Here is a 20,296-nt window from a genome sequence, read left to right as displayed (position 1 = left end):
GATACGAGCTAACCAGGTTGAACACAGTCCATGTCCCCTTTGGGGCTCACAGTCTTAATCTGCATTTTACAGACGAGGTAACTGTGAGGTTCAGAGAAGTCAAATGACTTGCTCGAGGTCACAAAGCAGACAAGGGGCGGAGCTGGGATTAGAACTCAGGTCCTTTGACTCTCAGGCCTGTGCTCTTTCCACTAGGCCATGGGTTCACGGCCTAAGGGGGAGGGAGACAAGATATCGACTCCCCATTTTATAGAGAAGGAAACCGAGGCACAGAAAAGTGAAGTGACTTGGCCAAAATCACACAGCAGGTAAGAGGTGGAATCGGAATTAGAACCCAGGTCCTCTGACTCTCAGGCCCGTGCGCTAGATGGCTATCTCTTCCTTTTTTTTCTTAAGATCTCCACAGTGGCCATTCCCTTGGAAGGCTTTTTGAATATTTTATCTCTCTCTAACAGTCAAGTTCTCTTGCTGTAATTTAAACCATTTCCTCTTAGCCGATTTTCTTTGAACTCCTTCCAATTTATGTCTGCTTCCATGCTGATTAACTTCAAGTTTCATGTACCAGTAGAGTCCAGGCTCTCAGAGAGGAGGTAGGGGGAATAAGAGAAGCAGCACAGCCTAGTGGATAGATCACGGGCCTGCGAGTCAGAAGGACCTGGGTTCTAATCCCGGCTCCGCAGTTCATCTGCTGCTTGATGTTGAGGAAGTCACATCACTTTTCTGTGCCTCAATTCCCTCATCTGTAAAATGGGAATCAAGACTGTTTGCCCCATGTGGGACAGGGATTGTGTCCAACCCGATTTGCTTGTATCCGCCCTAGTGCTTAGTACAGTGCCTTAGTAAGCAGGCACTGTACTAAGCATTTAACAAATACCACAATTATTATTATTATTATTAGTGCAGTGCTTGACACATACTAAGTGCTTAGCAGAAACCACAATTATTATTATTAAGATGCTCACCCTGGGACCACAATCGTTATGATAATTGTTATTATTAAGATACCTGCCCTGGGACCACAATTACTATTATTATTATCACTATTATTAATAAGATGCACACCCTGGCACGACAATTGTGATTATGAAGATGTACACCCTGGCAACGAGGAGATGTTTGCCCTGGAACCGATTACAGCGAGAGGAGAGGAGAAGAAAGGGAGGGCAGTCATCACATAGTCCCTTCAAGCATCCCACTGTGGTCGTCAGAGACAGAAAACTACTGGACCAAAGGTCTGACCCAGTGAGGGCCTTGCCCGAATCCTTAAGATTCTAAAAATGCTACCAAGGGAAAGGGAGCCGAAGACCAGAGAACGTGTTGTTGCATGGATCGGTGGTTAGAGCGTGGGCCGGGGAGTCAGAAAGATCTGGGTTCTAATACCGCCTCTGCCACATGTCTGCTGCATGACCTTGGGCTAGTCACTTCACTTCTCTGAGCCTCAGTTACCTCACGGGGATAAGAGTGTGAACTTCTTGTGGGACCGAGACTGTGTCCAACCTGATGAACCTGTATCTACCCCAGCGCTTAGAACAGTGGTGGACACATAGTAAGTGCTTAACAAGTACCATAATAATAATAATTATTATTATTTTCACACATGGAACAAGCGGTACCACCGGCCGATCAGGGGAGGACGACTGCAGGGTCGGTATAGAGCGGCAGTGTCCGAGCAGTCGGGGCGGGCCGTCTCAGGAGGAGGTGTTGTAGACGCTGAAGTCATCTCGCTGGGTGATGTGCAGCTTCCAGGCGAAGAGGTGGGTCTGGACGGGGGCGTTGCGGGAGGACTGCCTCACCATGAGCCTCACGTCCTGGTCAGACAGCAGGCGCACCAGGTCTCCCTGGGGGTCCCGGTAGTTGAGGACGATATCTTTGCGCTGGAACTCCCGCCTGGGGAGACGAGAGGGGAGGCCGTGGTCACCCGAGGTCCATGGGGAGAGAGGGACCGGACCGGGGTTCTGAACCACCCCCAGCTGCCAAACCCACCTTCACTGCCGATGCTCAGGGTGGGCTCGAAATCGCCTCTCCCAGGAGCATCCGCTTTCTGTCCAGAGAGGAAGGTGGCGTATCCGTCCTCCCCATTTAATAATAATAGTAAAGATGGTATTGTTAAGCGCTTGCTATGTGCTAGGCACTGTACTAAGCACCGGGGAGGATACAAGCAAATAGACTTGGACACAGTCCCCGCCCCATGTGGGGCCGACAGTCTCAATCCCCATTCTTCAGATGAGGTCACTGAGACCCAGAGATGTGAAGTGACTTGTCCAAGGTCACAGAGTAGACAAGGGGCGGAGCCGGGATTAGAACCCATGACCTTCTGACTCCCAGGCCCGTGCTCTAGCCACTACACATGCACTTCCGTCTGAGGGAAGACTCAGCCTAGTCTGTGTGTTCCGATTCCTTCCCATCTGGGCCCTTTCGTCCTTCCTGCTGGGGAGGCCCCGATCTCAAGACAGAGAGTCAGGCTTCCTCATTCACATTCCACTCCCACCCCAACGCTGGAGACATGGCTAGGATTCCTCAGCATGTGCACCCTGGAGACGGCAGTTCCCCAGCACAGGGGCCAAGGGGATGGATTGTCTCCTGGGGCTTTAGGATGAACTTGACTTTCAGTCGATCAGTCAGAGGAGCAGCGTGGCCTAGTGGAAAGAGCGTGAGCCTCGGAGTCAGAGGACTTGGGTTCTAATCCTGGCTCTGCCAGCTGCCTGCTGTGTGATCTTGGGGCAGTCACTTTACTGCTCTGTGCCTACTTTCCTCATCTGTAAAATGGGAATTCAATGTCTGTTCTCCCCATTTAGACTGTGAATCCGCTGTGGGACAGGGATTGTGTCTGACCTGATTAATTTGTTCATTCATTCATTCATTCAATTGTATTTATTGAGTGCTTACTACGTGCAAAGCCCTGCACTAAGAGCTTGGGAGAGGACAATGCAACAACAGACACATTCCCTGCTCACAATCATCTCAGAGTCTAGCAGACTCTGTCTAGACTGTGTCTACCCCAACACTTAGGACAGTGCTTGACCCACTGAAAACCTTAACAGATATCAGTGATATGTGCTGAGTGCTGGCTGTGTGCAGAACACTGTACTGAACCCTTGGGAAAGTACAATACAACAGACTTGATAGACAAGATCCCTGCCCACAAAGAGTTTACAGCCTAAAAAGGGAGAACAGGTATTGAATCCCCATTTTGTAGACGAGGAAACTAAGGCACAGAGCTCTGAAGCGATTGCTGAAGGTCACACAGCAGGCAGTTGGCAGAACCCCAGGACACGGACTGTGTCCGAATTGATTAGCTTGTATGTACAGCGGTGCTTAGTAAGGTGCCTGGCACATAGTAAGCACTTAGTGAATACCATTAAAAGGTCGGGGGGGGGGAAGGGGGAGAAGCAACAGAACATAATAGGTAATTTCTCCTTACTGCATGAGTGCCAGCAGATCCTTGTATAAAGGGGTGCTATTCAAATCCTCTTCGATGGCAATGTCCCTAAGAGAGCAAACACAAGGGTGAGGGAAAAATGGGAGACATAACGCAGGGGACTTTCCTGAGGAGACTTTAGGCAGGTTAGTTTGCGAGGGCAGGCCGTGATTTCCCCCCTCCACCCCAGACCAGTACCTGACGACGCTGACGGTGTCTTCATAGTAGTGACAGCGCAACCAGTTGCTGGGGTCCTCTTCCTCTGGGAGATCTTTGATGATCTTCACAAAGGAGAGCGGGAAGATGCCGGTGGCCCCATGGACTGTGCCCTGAGAGGAGCGGTGGATGAGAAGGGCAGTTGGAGGGCCCCATGGCATTGTGAGTGAAAACGCCCCCTCACTATTTGCCTTGCCTGTTTTAGATGGTTTGCCGACGGGGGCAGGAACTTTAGTCATTTGGATGAAGAGAGGTGCCAGAGTGGTAGCCGTGATGACGAACCCTTTCCTCTAGGCCTGTGCTCCCTCCCACCATCTTCCTCGGGAGACGAGTATAAAGGTGCCTCTGCTCTGCGATACCCTGAAGGCTCTACCTAATACCGCCCTCACCAAGAGAAGCAGCGTGGCTCAGTGGAAAGAGCACGGGCTTGGGAGTCAGAGGTCATGAGTTCGAATCCCAGCCCTTGCCACTTGTCAGCTGTGTGACTGTGGGCAAGTCACTTAACTTCTCAGTGCCTCAGTTACCTTATCTGCAAAATGGGGATTAACTGTGAGCCTCACATGGGACAACCTGATGACCCTGTATCTACCCCAGCGCTTAGAACAGTGCTCGGCACATAGTAAGCGCTTTACAAATACTGACATTATTATTATTATTATTATTATTATTTTGGCTTGATTCTTGTTCAGACTCGGTGTCGGATCCAGGGGACGTGACACTTCTCCCCCAGCTTGTCTGAAATGGAGGATTTGGGGATGGGGCATGATCACTGGAAACCGGGAGCCTGGCAGCACCATTGGCGGCACAGTCCTGGGATCATCAGGCAGGGGGAGAGGGTCCGGGAGTCAGACCCGGAGGGAAGATCCAGGATACACCGATGCTCCGACCGGCGGGGGCCACTGATTCCCTCCAGCCCCGATGGACCGGCCTGGGTGAGTCATTGCGTGCACCGAGCATCCTTCGAACAGGAAGCGGGCTAATCTCAATGAAGCATGCATTTCCTTGTTCTAAAGAGGACCCAGAGAGGCCCTATCGCTTCTATGGAATCAGCTTATGAAATAAAGGCAGTGATGCGGGGTTCTGAGGTGAAACTGAACACCAGGGAGAGAACCCTCCACCCACCCTGCCACCACCCTGGAGGTCTGATTATTCCCCTTAGACGCCCAGGTGGAGGTGTCTCCTCCCTTTCCCGCGAGAGGCTCACCTGGTTTCGGCCCGGTGCCGGCCCGGCCCGGTGACTTTAGGGAAGCCCCAGTGGGGTGGGTCAACCCCAGATTGGGGGACCCCTGAAAGCAGTTGAGTTCAAAACTAGATTGTCAGCAGGAACCGTGGCTATTACCACTATTGTCCTCTCCCACGCGCTTAGTACAGTGCTCTGCACAGAGTAAGCACTCAGTAAATCCCACTGACTCAAACTTAGATCTGCTCTAGTCCTATTTGGGTGTATAGTTCAGATCGGGAACTCCTGGAGCTGCTCTAGATCTGCCCTAGAAGTGACCACCAGGACCCAGGTCAGTTTGGGGGTGGCTCCTTTTCAACTCGGGACCGGGGACGAGGCTGGACTCTTCAGGGTCCCGTAAGCTATCATTCGATCAATGGTAGTGGACAAGGCTTGGGCCTGGGAGTCAGAAGGAACTGGGTTCTAAGGCCACTTAACTTCTCTGTGCCTCAGGTACCCCATCGGTAAAATGGGGATCAAAACTGGGAGCCCCAAGTGGGACGGGGACTGTGTCCAACCTGATTGGCTTGTATCCACCCCAGCGCTTAGTACAGTGCCCGGTTCATCAGTCAATCGTATTTACTAGGCGCTTACTGTGTGCAGAGTACCATACTAAGCGCTTCGGAGAGTACAATTATAACAGTATAACAGACATATTCCCTGGCCACAACAAGCTTACAGTCTAGAGGGGGAGACAGATATTAATATATATAAATAGTAAGTGCTTAACAAACCCCACAATTTGGTGCTATTATTATTATTGCTATTATTGTTATTGTCATTAATAGTAATAACAATATTAGAACAGTGTCAGTGCTTAGAACAGTGTTTGACACGTAGTAAGTGCTAAGCAAGTACCATACAAAAAACATCATGGGAAGCAGCATGGTGCGGTGGATAGAGGTGTGGTGGATAGAGCATGGGCCTGGGAGTCAGAAGGTCATGGGTTTTAATCCTATCTCTACCACTTGTCTGCTGTGTGACCTTAGGCAAGTCACCTTACTTCTCTGTGCCTCACTTACCTAATCTGTAAAATGGTGATTGACACTGTGAACCATATGTGGGGCAGGGACTGGGTCCCACCCTATTAGCTCATATCTACCCCGGTGCTCAGTACAGTGCCTGGCACATAGTAAGCACCCAACAAACACCATACTTTTTATTATTATTAGCAATAGCAATAATAATAATAACACCATGGATAAGTGAAAAGAGCTTGGGTTTGGAAGTCAGAGGCCGTGGGTTACCGGCTCCACTACTTGTCTGCTGTATGACTTTGGGCAAGCCACTTCACTTCTCAGTGCCTCAGTTACCTCATCTGGAAAATGGGGATTAAGATTATAAACCCCATGTGGAACAATCTAATCACCTTGTATCTATCCCAACACTTAGAACAGTGCTTGGCATAGAGTGCTTAACAAATACCATAATTGTTATTATCATTATTATTATTATTATTATTTATTGAGTTTTAAGGCTGGAGTGATTCTCCCTGCTCCAGGAGGATCAGCGGGACACCAGGAATGGAAGAGAGAAAAAAGGCAGCACTCACCAGGTGTAGTCTCAAAACCAAGCTTCTGAACTGAAAGATCTGAGCGGCTGAACCCAACAGAACCTAATCTGTCAGGCGGGCACGATGAGGGTGGGGAGGAGAGGTGGCCACGCTAGCCTTCCTCCCCGGGGGAAGGGATGGAAAGAACTCCTTTCTGGGGGTCTCTGAGCTCCACTGCTGTCTGTTTCCCCAACCAGTCTCCCAATCCCTCTGTTGCGCTCACCTCCAACCATTCTTTGTTGATCCGGCTGAGCAGAAAGATCAGGTCTCCGGCCTTGAAGCTGAGTTCAAGCTGATTGTTCCCAGTAAAACTGAACAGGGCCTGGAGAAAGGTCCGATAGGCTTAGCGGCCGCAGCCGGGCACCGGGGACGGTCGTGCTGTGAGGGCAGTCGTGCACTGGGGAGCACTCGTGCACCCGGGAATAGTCGTGCACCCGGGGAAGCTGTGCACCTGAAGGAGCCATGCCCTGGGGGCAGCTGTGCACTGGGAGCAGTTATGCACGGGGAGCAGTTGTGCACTGGGAGCATTCATGCAACAGGAGCTGCCCACATTCCAGGTGGCAGAAATGTGAAGCACGGAGGGGTAGGGTTTCAGCGACCTGTTTCTAACTTTTTCATTTCTTCTCAGGGATTTTCCCCACAGAAACATCACCCCGGGGGAAAATCCCCAAGAAGAAACCCGTGCCTGGGAGTGGAAAATCCCCAAGAATTCACTTGAAATTTAGAAAAAAGGAGTTGCATTCTGGTATTGAGTTTCCTCCATCCAGGCCCCATGATCTTTTCCCTCCTTCCATCCTGTTGATTTCAAGGACAATCGTATATCTGGGGTCACTGACCTCTCCGCGGGACAAGAAAGGGGATACCTTTCCTGTGAGGTCACCTCAGGGGCCCGGTGGTGCTCATGGCTGCCTGAGGGGAGTGGGGTGCCCCTAACAGTGATGAGGGGGAAGCAAAAATCAGGATGGTTAGTTGGAATAGTGGGGGCCTGGGAGTCAGGGAAGCTGGGTTCTAATCCCAACTCCACCACTTGTCGGGCAAGTCACTTCTCTTCTCTGGGCCTCTGTTCCCTTATCTGTAAAATGGAGGTTCAACACCTATATTCCCTCCTACTTAAACTAGGATTCCCACCTAGGACCTGGGTATCTTGTGTCTACTCCTGAGTTTAACACAATCCTTGGCACATAGTAAGAGTTTAATGATTATTATTATTATTATTATTATTATTATTATTATTATTATTCTGTGGCCCTGCTCTGGGCATGGCGGTCCCAAGCTGGCCTGAACAGAATCTTTTTTTTCTTTTTTTTAAATTTTAATCATGGCATCTGTTAAAGGCTTATTGTTTGCCAGGCACTGTACTAAGTTCTGGGGTAAGTACCAGCTAATCGGCTTGGACACAGTCCATATCCCACATGGAGCTCACGATCTTAAATCCCATTTTACAGAAGAGGTAACTGAGGTCCAGGGAAGTGAAGTGACCTACCCAAGGTCACAAAGCAGACAGGTGGTGGAGCTGAGATTAGAACCCAGGTCCTTCTGATTCCCAGACCCTCGCTCTAGCCACTTGGCCACAGTGATTTAGTGACTGTGCCCATTCAGAGTACAAGGTAGAAAAAAGGTGGAAGCAGAGAAGCAGTGTGGCCTAGTGAGAAACAATTTAGGACTGGGTGTCAGGAAACTTAGGTCCTGATCCTATCTCTGCCACTCACCTCCTGTGGATTTGGGCAAGTCACTCCCTTCTCCAGGTTTCAGTTTTCTCATCTGTAAAGTGGGGATTCATAATCTTGGCTCCCTCCCCCTTAAAGCTGTGAGCCTCCTGTGGGACAGGCTCTGAGGCCAACTTTTTTAGTTTGTATTTATCCCAGTGCTTGATACAAAGTGTTTAACAAAGACCAAGATTATTACTGTTGCTAGGTAGGTATCCTACCCATTCCCATTCCTGAAATAAACAGGACAGAATTAGGGAACAGATAGGGAGGTCTTGATAGAAGAATCTGAATACAAGATCACTGGCCTGGGTGTCAGAAGGACCTGGGTTCTAATCCCAACTCTGCCACTTGTCTGCTGTGTGAACTTGGGCATTTCACTTCATTTCTCTTTACCTCAGTGACCTCATCTGTAAAATAGGAATTAAGACTCCGAGCCCTATGTGAGAAAGAAACTGTGTCCAACCTGATTAGGTTGTATTTATTCCAGTGCTTTGTTCAGTGATTGGTACTTGGTAAGCACTTAACAAATACCATCAAAAGAAACGGGTAGCTCTGACTCCTGATTCCAGATCTGCCCCCTCCAAACCGTTTCTGTTTCCCCTCAGGAGAGAAGGAAGTCTGGGCCCTGAGAGAGCCATCTGCTCTGAGTAATAATAATTACGGTATTTAAACGCTTACTACGTGACAGGCACTGTACTAAGCGCTGAAGTAGGCCGAAGACTCACCTCAGCCCGTGGAGCTGCCAAGCGGTCGAAGCTAGGGCTTTGTGGGGAGATGCTCTTGCTGAGGAAAGAAACAAAGAGAGGACAGTTGGGTGCTTTGCTCTCTCTCGGCCCGGTGGAGGTCAAATGAGGCTGTGTTCCTTCCATCAACAGGAGCTCCAAGCTCTCTCTTCCCCAAAATCACTCAACTTCCAATCCAAGCGCTTAGTACAGTGCTCTGCACACAGTAAGTGCTCAATAAATACGATTGACTGACTGAGTGATGGCCGGCATGGCCCTGTGGAAAGAGAAAGGGCTTGGGAGTCAGAGGTCTTGGGTTCTAATCCCGGCTCTGCCACTTGTCAGCTGTGTGATTTGGGGCAACTCACTTAACTTGTCTGTGACTCAGTTCCCTCATCTGTAAAATGGGGACTAAGACTGTGAGCCCCACATATGACAACCTAATCACCTTGTATCGCCCCCAGCGCTTCGATCAGAGCTTTGCACATAATAAGCACTTAACAAATACCATCATTATTATTATTATTATGGCCAGAGGGAGGGATAGAGGAATTACTCTTCTTGTGTCAATGAGAAGTGAGCTAACTCGAACAAGGTAGGACAAGGGGGACCCCGGCCTGCCGGATGTCACCCTGTCTTCTCTGGCCCTGAAGGCCTCGGTGGTGGACGCTGTCTCTCAGGAAAGGAGCCCCCGGCCTGGTCATTGGCAGCCCTCCCTCAGGCCGACCAGGAGACGCCCTTGATAGCACATGTGTTATAATAATAATGTTGGAGTTTGTTAAGTGCTTACTATGTGCAGAGCACTGTTCTAAGCACTGGGGTAGATACAAGGTCATCAGTTTGTCCCACGTGAGGATCACAGTCTTCATCCCCATTTTGCAGATGAGGGAACTGAGGCACAGAGAAGTTACGTGACTTGCCCACAGTCACACAGCTGACAAGTGGAAGAGCCGGGATTAGAACCTATGACCTCTGACTCCCAAGCCCGGGCTCTTTCCACTGAGCCACGCTGCTTCACGCACAGTGATGACATCATGTCCTGTGGAAGCATGTTTTTGTGTGATCCTGAAGAGATTCTCTGGTGAGGGGGGCACCCCTGTACTCTCCACTTGCCTCAGGTCCTTGTGTGCCCCCGCAGGTGGGCATGAAGTCTGAAGTGCAAGGTGAGAGTGCGAGTCCAACCCGAGAGGCCAAAAATGGCCTCTAGACTGTAAGGTCTCTTCAGACTGTAAACTCTCTTTAAACTGTAAGCTTACGGTGGACAGGGAAAGTGTCTGTTTATTGTTCTATTGTACTCTTCCAAGCACTTAACACAGTGCTCTGCACAAAGAGAAGCAGCATGATGTAGTAGAAAGAGCATAGGCCCGGGAGTCAAAAGGTCATGGGTTCTAGTCCCTGCTCTTCCACTTGTCTGTTGTGTGACCGTGGGCAAGTCATTTCACTTGTCTGTGCCTCAGTTACTTCATCTGTAAAATGGGGATGAGTGTGAGCCCTACATGGGACAGGGACAGTATCCAAACCAATTTGCTTGTATCCACCCCAGCGCTTAGTACAGTGCCTGGCACATAGTAAGCACTTAACAAATACCATTATTATTATTATAGTAAGCGCTCTGATAAATCTGTTGTATGAATGAATGAATGAAATAGGAGATAAAAGCATCCGTTGCTGAGTCAGACCCAGATGGAAGGACAGGACGAAAGTCGGGGGAGGGAGGGTGGACGGGTCAGGGGGAAGGAGCGGAGTGTCGGGTGTAGAGCCGGGCGGCGGGCTGGTCGCTCTACTTACACCTTGCGCGTGCGTGGCCGCAGCCGCCTCAGACCCTGGGGCACCTGCTCAGCGTCGTAGGATGACTGGTAAAAGAAGAGGCGGACGTCTTCGTCCATCAGCAGCCAGGTGGGCAGACACAGCAGGTTCTGGATCGGGGGACATAGAGGACGGGGAGAAAGTAGAATAATAATGGTTCTTGTTAAGCACCTACTTTGTGCCATGCACTGTACTGAGCTCTGGGGTAGATACAAGATAGTCAAGATCATCTTTAAAGCATTCAATCACCTTGCCCCTTCCTACTTCACCTCACTGCTGTCCTACTACGACGCAGCCCGCACACTTCGCTCCTCTAATGCCAACTTACTTGATGTATCTGGATCTCTTTTATCTCACCACCGACCTCTCGCATACGTCCTACCACTTGCCTGGAACGCATTCCCTCTTCATATCCAACAGACAGTGACTCTCCCCAACTTCAAAGCCTTATTGAAGGCAAATCTCCTCCAAGAGGCCTTCCCTAAGTCCTCATTTCTTTTTCTCCCACTCCCTCTGTGTCGCACTTTATTCCTTTTATTCATTCATCTAGTCATTCAATCGTATTTATTGAGCGCTTACTGTGTGCAGAGCACTATACTAAGTGCTTGGAAAGTACAATTCAGCAACAGAGACAATCCCTGCCCACAACGGGTTCACAGTCTAGAAGTGGGGAGACAGACGTCAAAACAAGTAAGCAGGCATCAATAGCATCAGTTTAAATGAATAGAGTTATATTTTCTCCCCACCCTCAGCCCCACAGCACTTAGGTACACGGCCATAATTTTCTATGTACATTAATGTCTGCCCCCCCTCTAGACTGTTAGCTCACTGTGGGCAGGGAATGTGTCTTATATTGTTATAGTGTACTCTCCCAAGCCCTTAATACAGTGCTCTGCACAAAGTAAGTGCTCAATAAATACAATTGATTCATTGATCAAGTTGGACATAGTCCCTGTCCCACATGGGGCTCACACTCTAATAATTGTGGTATTTTGTTTACTATTTACTATGTGTCAAGCATTATACTACGCCCGGGGTAGATACAAGATCATCACGTCCCACATAAGGGCTCACAGTTTAAATAGGAAGGAGTAGGATTTAATCCCCCTTTACGGATGAGGAAGCTGAGGCAAAGTGAAGTTAAGTGACTTGCCCAAAGTCACAGAGCAGACAAATAGTGAAAATGGGTTTAGAACCCAGGTCCTCTGACTCCCAGGCCCATGCTCTTTCCCCTAGACCACACTGCTTCTCTGACTGGAGAGACCTAAGTGACCCACTAGGCATGTCAATTTCATTCATTCAATAGTATTTATTGAGTGCTTACTCTGTGCGGAGCACTGTACTAAGCGCTTGGAATGTGCAATTCGGCAACAGATAGAGACAATCCCTGCCCAATGACAGGCTTTCTAAGAGCTGGGGTAGATACGAGGTAATCAGGTTGTCCCACATGGGGCTCACTGTCTTAATCCCCATTTTACAGATGAGGGCCAGAGAAATTAACGACTTGCCCAAGGTCACACAGCTGACAAGTGGCGGATCCGGGATTAGAACCCATGACCTCTGACTCCCAATCCTGTGCTCTTTCCCCTGAGCCACGACCCCGTGGATAGAACACAAGCCTTGGAGCAGAGGACCCGGGTTCTAATCCTGATCTCGGCCTATTGCCTGCAGTGTGAACCTGAGCAAGTTACTTCTCTAGGCCTCAGTGAATCCCTCCTACTTAAACTGTAAGTGTGTGTGACCGGGACCGTGTCCGACCTGATTATCTTGTATCTACTACCGCAGTGCTTGGCACCTAGTGCGCACTTTAGCAAATTGCACAATGATTAATTTTAGCCCCAAGAGCCTTTCCGTTCTCCATCTACCGACCGGTTCTCTATTGTCACAGTGCCCCCTGCCGGAGAGAACGGAGTTCGAGTTTCAGAAAATCACTCCCTCTCCACCTGAGCTGTTGATGAAAATGATGAAGGAGCCTCTCACCGAGAAAGCTCAAAAATAAAGACAGAAAAGTCATTTTCCTGCGTGAAGTTTAGTGTCACTCCGGTGAAAGCTCCCCTCCTCCAGGAGGCCTTCCCAGACTGAGCCCCTCTTTTCCTCTGCTCCTCCTCCCCTCCCCATCGCCCCGACTCCCTCCCTCTGCTCTACGCCCCTCCCCGCCCCACGACACTTGTGTATATATGTACATATTTATTATTCTATTTTATTAATTATGTGTACATATCTATAATTCCATTTATTTATTTTGATGCTATTGATGCCTGTCTGTTTGTTTTGTTGTCTGTCTCCCCCCTTCTAGACTGTGAGCCAGTTCTCGGGTAGGGATTGTCTGTATCTTTCCAAGGGCTTAGTACAGTGCTCTGCACACAGTAAGCGCTCAATAAATACGATTGAATGAATGAATGAATGTGGTAGAAGGAGTTCAGAAATCGAGACCCTCCGATGGAGGAGATTAAGGCGTTCTGATGAGACCGTTTGAAGGGAATTTCTGCCTGCGGATTACCGCCATGCTTTTGTTTGTCTTCCGAATCACTCTGCTAGGGGATGGGTGGGTGGGTAGGAGATGGACTAGGAGAAGCAGTGTGGTCTAGTGGATGGAGCACAGGCCCAGGAGTCAGAGGACCTGGGTTCTAATTCTAATTCTGCCAATTGCTTGCCAAGTGACCTTGGGCAAGTCACTTAACTTCTCTCTGCTTCTGTTCCTTCAACTGTAAAATGAGGATTAAATACCTGTTCTCCCTCTTACTTAGACTTGCGAGCTCCATCTATTTTGATGGTAGTGATGCCTTTCTACTTGTTTTGTTTACTGTCTCCCCCTTCTAGACTGTGAGCCCATTGTTGGGTAGGGATTGTCCCTGTCTGTTGCCAAATTGTGCTTTCCAAGAGCTTAGTACAGTGCTCTACACACAGTAAGTATTCAATAAATACAATTGAATGAATGAATGAATAAATGAATGAATGTGGGACAGGGACTGTGTCCGATCTGATTAACTTGTATCTCCCCCAGCCCTTTAGAACAGTGTTTTGTTTTTGTTTTTTAAGGTACTTGTTAAGCACTTACTATGTACCAAGCACTGTTCTAAGTGCTGGAGGAGATACAAATTAATCAGGTCAGACACAGTCTTCGTCCCCATGGGCTCACGGTCTAAGTAGGACGGAGTAGGATTTAATCCCCACTTTATAGATGGGGTAACTGAGGCATGGAGAAGGTAAGTGACCTGCCCAAGGTTATCCAGCAGACTTGTGGCAGAGCTAGGATTAGAACCCATATCCTCTGACTCCCAGGACGGTGCTCTTTCCACTAGTTCACACCGCTTCTCTGTGTGTTCTCTAGACTGTAAGCCCCCTCTAGACTGTAAACTCATGGGAATGTGTTTGTTATATTGTACTCTCCCCAGTGCTTAGTAAAGTGCTCTGCACACAACAAAAGCTCAATAAATATGATTGATGGACTGACTATTAAGCGCTTAACTAATACCATTAAAAAAAAAGATTCCTTTAGTGACACACATGGGGCTTGAGCAACTAGCCCAGGGCCAGGGTCGGTGTACTTTCTGGCCCAAGGGCTGGGCATTACCTTCATGTAGCAGTTGAGGGCAGGAATCCGGTTCTCTGCAATTTCCTGTTTCACACCGACATAAACCTTTGCTGGAGGAAAGAGCAGCAATCGGCAGTCGGTTAGTATCTCGGGTGGAGAGCAGGAGGTTGGAGAACTAGACCAATCAATCGATCAATCAGTCAGCATGGCCTAATGGTTAGGGCACAGGCCTGGGCGTCAGAAGGACCTGGGTTCTAATTAAGGCTCTGCCATTTGTCTGCTGAGGGACCTTGGAGAAGTAACTCCACTTCTCTGTGCCTCAGTTACCTCATCTATAAAATGGGGATTAAGACTGTGAGCCTCAGGTGGAACAGGGAGTGTGTCCAACCTGATTAATTTGTATCTACACCAGCACTTAGTACAGTGCCTGACACACAGTAAGAGCTTAACAAATATCATAAAGAATTGTTTTAAAATCAATGGTATTTATTGAGCATGTACTCTGTGCAGAGCACTGTACTAAGTGCTTGGAAAAGTAGAGCAGATCCAGTGTATAAAGCCCAGAATCACAAGTGACCACACAGACTTTCTCCTGGGGAGCTATCAGCCGAGGAACAGCATGGGAAACAGTGTTGCCCATTGGAAAGTTAACAGGCCTGGGAGCCAAGCAACCTGGGTTCCAATCATTCATTCATTCATTCAATCGTATTTATTGAGCGCTCACTATGTGTCGAGCACCGTACTAAGCGCTTGGAATGTACAATTCGTCAACAGATAGAGAAAATCCCTGCTCAGTGGTGGGCTCACAGTCTAAATGGGGGGACAGACAGCAAAGCAAAACAGAACAACACAAAAACAAGACAACATCATCAAGATAAATAATCCCAACTCTACCGCCTGCCTGCTGAGTGGCCTTGGGTTGTGGGGGGAGAGGGGCACTTAATTTCTCTGTGCCTCCATTTCCTCATCTGTAAAGTGGGGATAAAATACTGGTTCTCCCTCCGCTTTAGACTGTGAACTACAGGTAGGACAGGGACTGTGTCTGAACTGATTATCTTGTATTTACCCCAATGCTTAGTATAGTGCTGGGCACATAGTAAGCGCTAAACAAATATCATCCCTCCCTAGAGGTATGGAATGATTCCGAAGTGGGTAAGGAGGAAAGCTGGATGTGGGGGGAGAGGCAGGAGGGGGTACAGCATTGCCTATTGGAAAGGACACAGGCTTGGGAATCAGAGGACATGGCTTCTAATCCAGGCTCTAACACATCCTTGGGCAAATCACTTCTCTTTGCCTCAGTCTCCTCACCTGTAAAATGGGGATTCAATGCTCTTCTCCCTCTCCCTTAGACTATGAGAACCATATGAGAAAGGGTTTGTGTCTGATATTGTTATTAGGGTATTTGTTAAGCACTTACTATGTGTCAAACACCATCCTAAGCACTGCAGTTACAAGTTAAGCAGATTGCACACAATCTCTGTCCCTCATGGGGCTCACAAACTAAACAGGAGAGAGAACAGGTGATATGATGATTCATTCATTCAATGTATTTATTGAGCGCCTACTGTGTGCAAGACGATACGATTATCTTGCTAGCTCTGTTCCACTGTCCTAAGCATTTAATACAGTGTTCTACACAGAGTAAGCGCTTCGTAAATACCACTGATTGATTGCATCTACCCCAGTGCTTAGTAGTAGTAATAGATTTACTAAGTGCCTACTTCATGCAGAGCACTGTTCTGAGCGCTGGGAGGGAATACACGGGTGGGAATTTGACCCAATCCCCATTATTCCTCAGGGAGTCCAGTAAGGGGCATAGTGTAAGTTATTAATAAAAAGCACATTATTAGAGGGCCCGGCAGCCTACCCGGAAGAGTGGGGAGAGAGCAGGCGTAGGGGCTGGTCTTGCTCTCGGGACCGTACCGCTCCTCCAGCTTGGTGTGCAGAGCGTAGAACTGGCTGTAACGACGGTAAATGAGATACCTGGAGCCTCCTTTCGTCTTCACTTCAATGATAAACACCTGAAGAGGGAAGCCAAGTCCGGCTCAGTGGCGGAATGGAGCCTGGGCCATCGACAGGTAGGGGAAAGGGACTCCCCTGCCCTTCCCCACCGTCCTCCTCCTCATTTTTCAAGATGTTCCTATGTGTAAGTCACCCTGATCCCACTGCCACAAAATAGTACTGCCTGACGGATACCTTGGATTAAACGGGACTGAGCACAGACCGGTCACTTTTCTCAACCGGTGGGATTTATCCAACGCCGACCGTGTGCTGAGCACCGGGCTAAGCCCGTGGGGAAGTAAAATCGAGTCGTTAGACAGGATCCCTGCCCTCCAGGAGCTCCCAGTCTGGTGGGGAGGTGCGGCAGAAGAGGGGGAGAGGCGTTTCCAAAATATGGGCAAGATCGCTGCAAATTGGGGGGGTCAGATATGATTCCAGTCAGGGCGGGACATTTGGGAATGGAAGGAGGGAGGGCAGGCTGAAAGGGCTGCTCTCTCTCAAGCCCTGAGCAGAGGCCCGGCCTAGCCTCCAGGAGGGAATCAGTTACTTACGAAGTAGCTGGTGAAACCTCTCTTCTCTTCAGTGTCAGCAATGCTGGCTGAGATAGGCACATCGTCCGGGAGCTGGTCAAAATCACTGAAAGGCCAAAGGAGAGGGTTAGAGGCTAAGGAGTCCAAGGAGGCCAATGAGGCTCAAATAGAAGGAGCCTGGGAGTCAAAGGACTTGGGTTCTATTCCTGGCTCTGCCACTTTTCCACTGTGTGACCTTGGACAAGTCTCTTCACTTCTCTGGGCCTCAGTTTCCTCATGTGTGAAAAGGAGGATTAAGTCTTAATCCCACCTGTTTAGACTGTGAGCCCCAAGTGGGGCAGGGACTGTATCCACCCTGATTAATTTCTGTCTACCCCGGCACAGTGCATGGGACACAGTTAGCACTTAATGAAGTGTCATTAAAAAAAAGGTGCATAGACTTTTCGTCTCCATCCCTGAATCACTCCTGTGAAGTCCCTTGACCTCAAAGAAATCATGTTGTGTCTCATTTCTTTTGGCTGTTCGTCTTCCTGCGGGTTAATGCTGAGAGGAGTACAGTGCTCTCCCCCAAACGAGTGCTCTGTAAATACTATCGATCAGTCGATTGGAGCCCCGATTTGTGCTTGCCACGTAGTGACAGGAGAGTAGGGAGGATGGTAAAGAATGGGAGGACTGGCACTGGGAAATGAAGATGAGACCTTGGCATAAATGAACATTAGAGAAACAACATGCCTAATGGAGAGATCCAGGGCCTGGGATTCAGCAGGACCTGGGTTCTAATACCGGCTCCTCCACTTGTCCTCTGTGTGACCTTGGACAAGATACCTAACTTCTCTGTGTCTCATTTACCTCATCTGTAAAATGGGGATTAAGACTCTGACACCCAGGAGGGACAGGGACTGTGCCCAACCGATTTGCTTATATCCACCCCAGCACTTAGTACAGTGTCTTCTCTAATACAGCTTGCACAGGGATTTTTTTGGTTCTCTTGTTTTATTTTTAATGGCGTTTGTTAAACACTTTCTATGTGCCAGGCACTGTCCTAAGTACTGGGGTAGATACAGGCTAATCAGGTTGGACACAATCCCTGTCCCACATGGGGCTCACAGTCTTGATCCCCATTTTACAGATGAGGTAACCGAGGGACAGGGAAGTTAAGTGACTTGTCCAAGGTCAACACAGCAGGCAAGTGGTGGAGCTGAGATTAGAACCTAGATCCTTCTGACTTCCAAGCCTAGGCTCTATCCACTTGGCCATACTGCTTCTCTGTGTTGATATGTTTCCCAAGTGAAAGAACTCCCTCTCCTCTAAGAGCCCTGCCTTTTGACCTCCCCTTTCACCTCTCCAGGCCTGGTGGCTCCTAGGCAACCCAATATCTGTTTGAAAAAGTACAGAGTCAACAGAGTTTCTTTCAGCCCCAGTATTTGCATCTTTGTTCCGAATCTAATGGAAAGGAAAGTTCCAGTGAGTGGTTTGGGTCAAGGCGGCAGCTGGGCCCTTCCCGTTTCAGCTCTGCCTCTGCTGACCCTGGGTGGGGCCCTGGGGGTCTACATTTGAAATGGGCAGACAGGTCAAAAAGGGTGATGAAAATGCACCTTCCTCACCCAGACTCCAAAACAAGAATCAATTTTCCAGGCCTCTTGGAGAAGGCTGACGTTCTGGGTCTTTCTCAGAAGTGGGGTGGTCTACCCGGGAGCTGATGTCGAGTTCTATTTTCAGGGAAAAAAGACTCCACGGCTAGACACCATTCCAAGAATTTCCAAGCCCGAGAGGAAACCTCACTCACCCTAGCTCCCCAGTGCTCTCTCTCATCCTGTCCTACCTCCTGAGCTGAAGCTCTCTGGAGGAGGTAGCAGGAAATCTGGGCAGAGTTAGAGGCCCGGAGAGGCAAAAGGTAATGGTAGTCCAGATTTTGGAGTCCTCCACTCACCTCTCATCTCGCAGTTGTCGGGGAAGAGACATGGCTCTCCAGGAGTCCGGAGGGACCAAAATAGAGGCCTGGAAGGCCCTTCTCCCTCCAGTCCAGCACAGCCAGACCTTCCCTTGTCTTCCGGTAGTCTCCCTCAAGCTCCAGCTAGGGCCCTGTCAGCCCAGGGATGGAGGTCGTTGGCACTGCAGTCGGGCTCCCGGGGCCCACTCTCTTTCTCTCTCTGCCGATTAGACAGGATTTTCCTGGGCCCGGTTGGGGTGTTTACCAGATGGAATGGTCCCCTCCTTTTTGCCTCAGCACGGGCCCGCCTTCCTCCGGAGGACCCTAGCCCCCGCCCCCTTTCACCACAATTGAGGAAGTGTTCACCAGAGGAAAATTTGCATCCCCCAGCTCTGTCGCCTTGGGCGGGTTGCGATTCCCATGCCGATTTAGAGAAGAGAAACAGGCCAGACTGAAACTGAAAACAAGCAGAGGCCACAGGAATAAAGAACTCGGTACCTGGGCAGTCATTCCCACCTGGTGTGTAGTGTGTAAACCTACCACACACTCTCACACACATACATCGTGGCCCAGTGGAACGAACACGGGCCTGGGAGTCAGAAGGACGTGGGTTCTAGTCCCGGCTCCGCCACTTATCTGCTGTGTGACCTTGGGCAAATCACTTCACTTCTCTGGGCCTCAGTTACCTCATTTGTAAAATGAGAATTAAGACACTGAACCACTTGATTAGCCCAACACTTAGAACAATGTCTGGCATGTAATGCTGAACAAATAGCAAAAACAAAACCCAACACACACACACAGAGCCATAGACCCACCCAATGGCCTGGCAAGTCCACCCCTGAGGGAGGGGAAGGAAGAAGAAGGTGGACAAAGGATTATGTGCCAATTGGGTGGCTGAGTTGCGGCATTCCGGCCTTTCCTTCAAGCAATTTGACACCTCATCTTCTCTTCTGATTGGAGTTTCCCCTCTTCCTCTTCTCTTCCTGCCACTTTCTCTTGCCTTGTGGCTCTTTCTCTTTTCATAACCCCCTTTCTTTGCAACATCTCAAATCCCCTTTTGGGTGTCTGCCCAATAAGCTTTATAGAACACCTTCTTGGAGGCAGATGCACAGCTACGATGGCTGAGTTATAGCTTTAGAACAATGCTTGACACATAGTAAGTACTTAAATACCATAATCGTTAACTAATCCCTAAAATAATCGCTAAAGAAGCAGCGTGGCTTGGTGGAAAGAGCCCTGGCTTGGGAGTGAGAGGTCGTGGGTTCTAATCCCACTTCTGCCACTTGTTAGCTGTGTGACTTTGGGCAAGTCACTTGACTTCTCTGTGCCTCAGTTCCCTCATCTGTAAAATGGGGATCAAGTCTGTGAGCCCTACATGGGACACCCTGATTACCTTGTATCTACCCTAGCTCTTAGAGCAGTGCTTTGCACATAGTAAACACTTAAATGCTATCATCATCATCATCGTCATTATTATTATTATTATTAACTATCATTATTATTGGATGCATTTTACAGATTGGAAAAACCAAGACACAGACAGAAGTGACTGGCCCAAAGTCTCCCAAACAAGTCAGTGGCAGAGGCAGAAATAGAGTGCGAGCAGCCTGATTTTCAGGCCCAAATTCCCCCCGAATGAGACCTCCCCACTCTCT

The 20,296-nt window shown here is 49.0% G+C and overlaps 1 protein-coding gene and 1 long non-coding RNA gene across 3 annotated transcripts; one reads left to right on the top strand and one right to left on the bottom strand.

Moving 5' to 3' along the window:
• Positions 1-1,567: 1,567 nt before the first annotated feature.
• Positions 1,568-18,936, bottom strand: NCF4 (neutrophil cytosolic factor 4). Of its 2 annotated transcripts, XM_029078570.2 has the most exons (10): positions 18,639-18,936; positions 16,730-16,814; positions 16,045-16,198; positions 14,217-14,287; positions 10,625-10,752; positions 8,840-8,897; positions 6,629-6,727; positions 3,617-3,747; positions 3,422-3,487; positions 1,568-1,887 (listed from the first exon to the last, which is right to left on the bottom strand). In XM_029078570.2, the coding sequence occupies exons 1-10, from the start codon at positions 18,668-18,670 to the stop codon at positions 1,689-1,691; spliced, it is 1,023 nt and encodes a 340-aa protein (XP_028934403.1). In that variant the 5' UTR covers positions 18,671-18,936; the 3' UTR covers positions 1,568-1,688. The 2 variants fall into 2 exon arrangements, with proteins under 2 accessions (XP_028934403.1, XP_028934404.1); XM_029078571.1 differs by lacking the exon at positions 6,629-6,727.
• On the top strand, positions 6,300-7,153 carry LOC114816419. Its single transcript, XR_003764192.2, has 2 exons — positions 6,300-6,408; positions 7,034-7,153. It is a non-coding gene; the product is annotated as an uncharacterized LOC114816419 (long non-coding RNA).
• Positions 18,937-20,296: the final 1,360 nt, after the last annotated feature.

This window comes from Ornithorhynchus anatinus, chromosome 14, assembly GCF_004115215.2.
Source record: "Ornithorhynchus anatinus isolate Pmale09 chromosome 14, mOrnAna1.pri.v4, whole genome shotgun sequence".
NCBI classification, from domain to species: domain Eukaryota; kingdom Metazoa; phylum Chordata; class Mammalia; order Monotremata; family Ornithorhynchidae; genus Ornithorhynchus; species Ornithorhynchus anatinus.
Note: the sequence above shows the minus strand (reverse complement) of the source record. Positions and strands in the feature narration are given on the sequence as shown.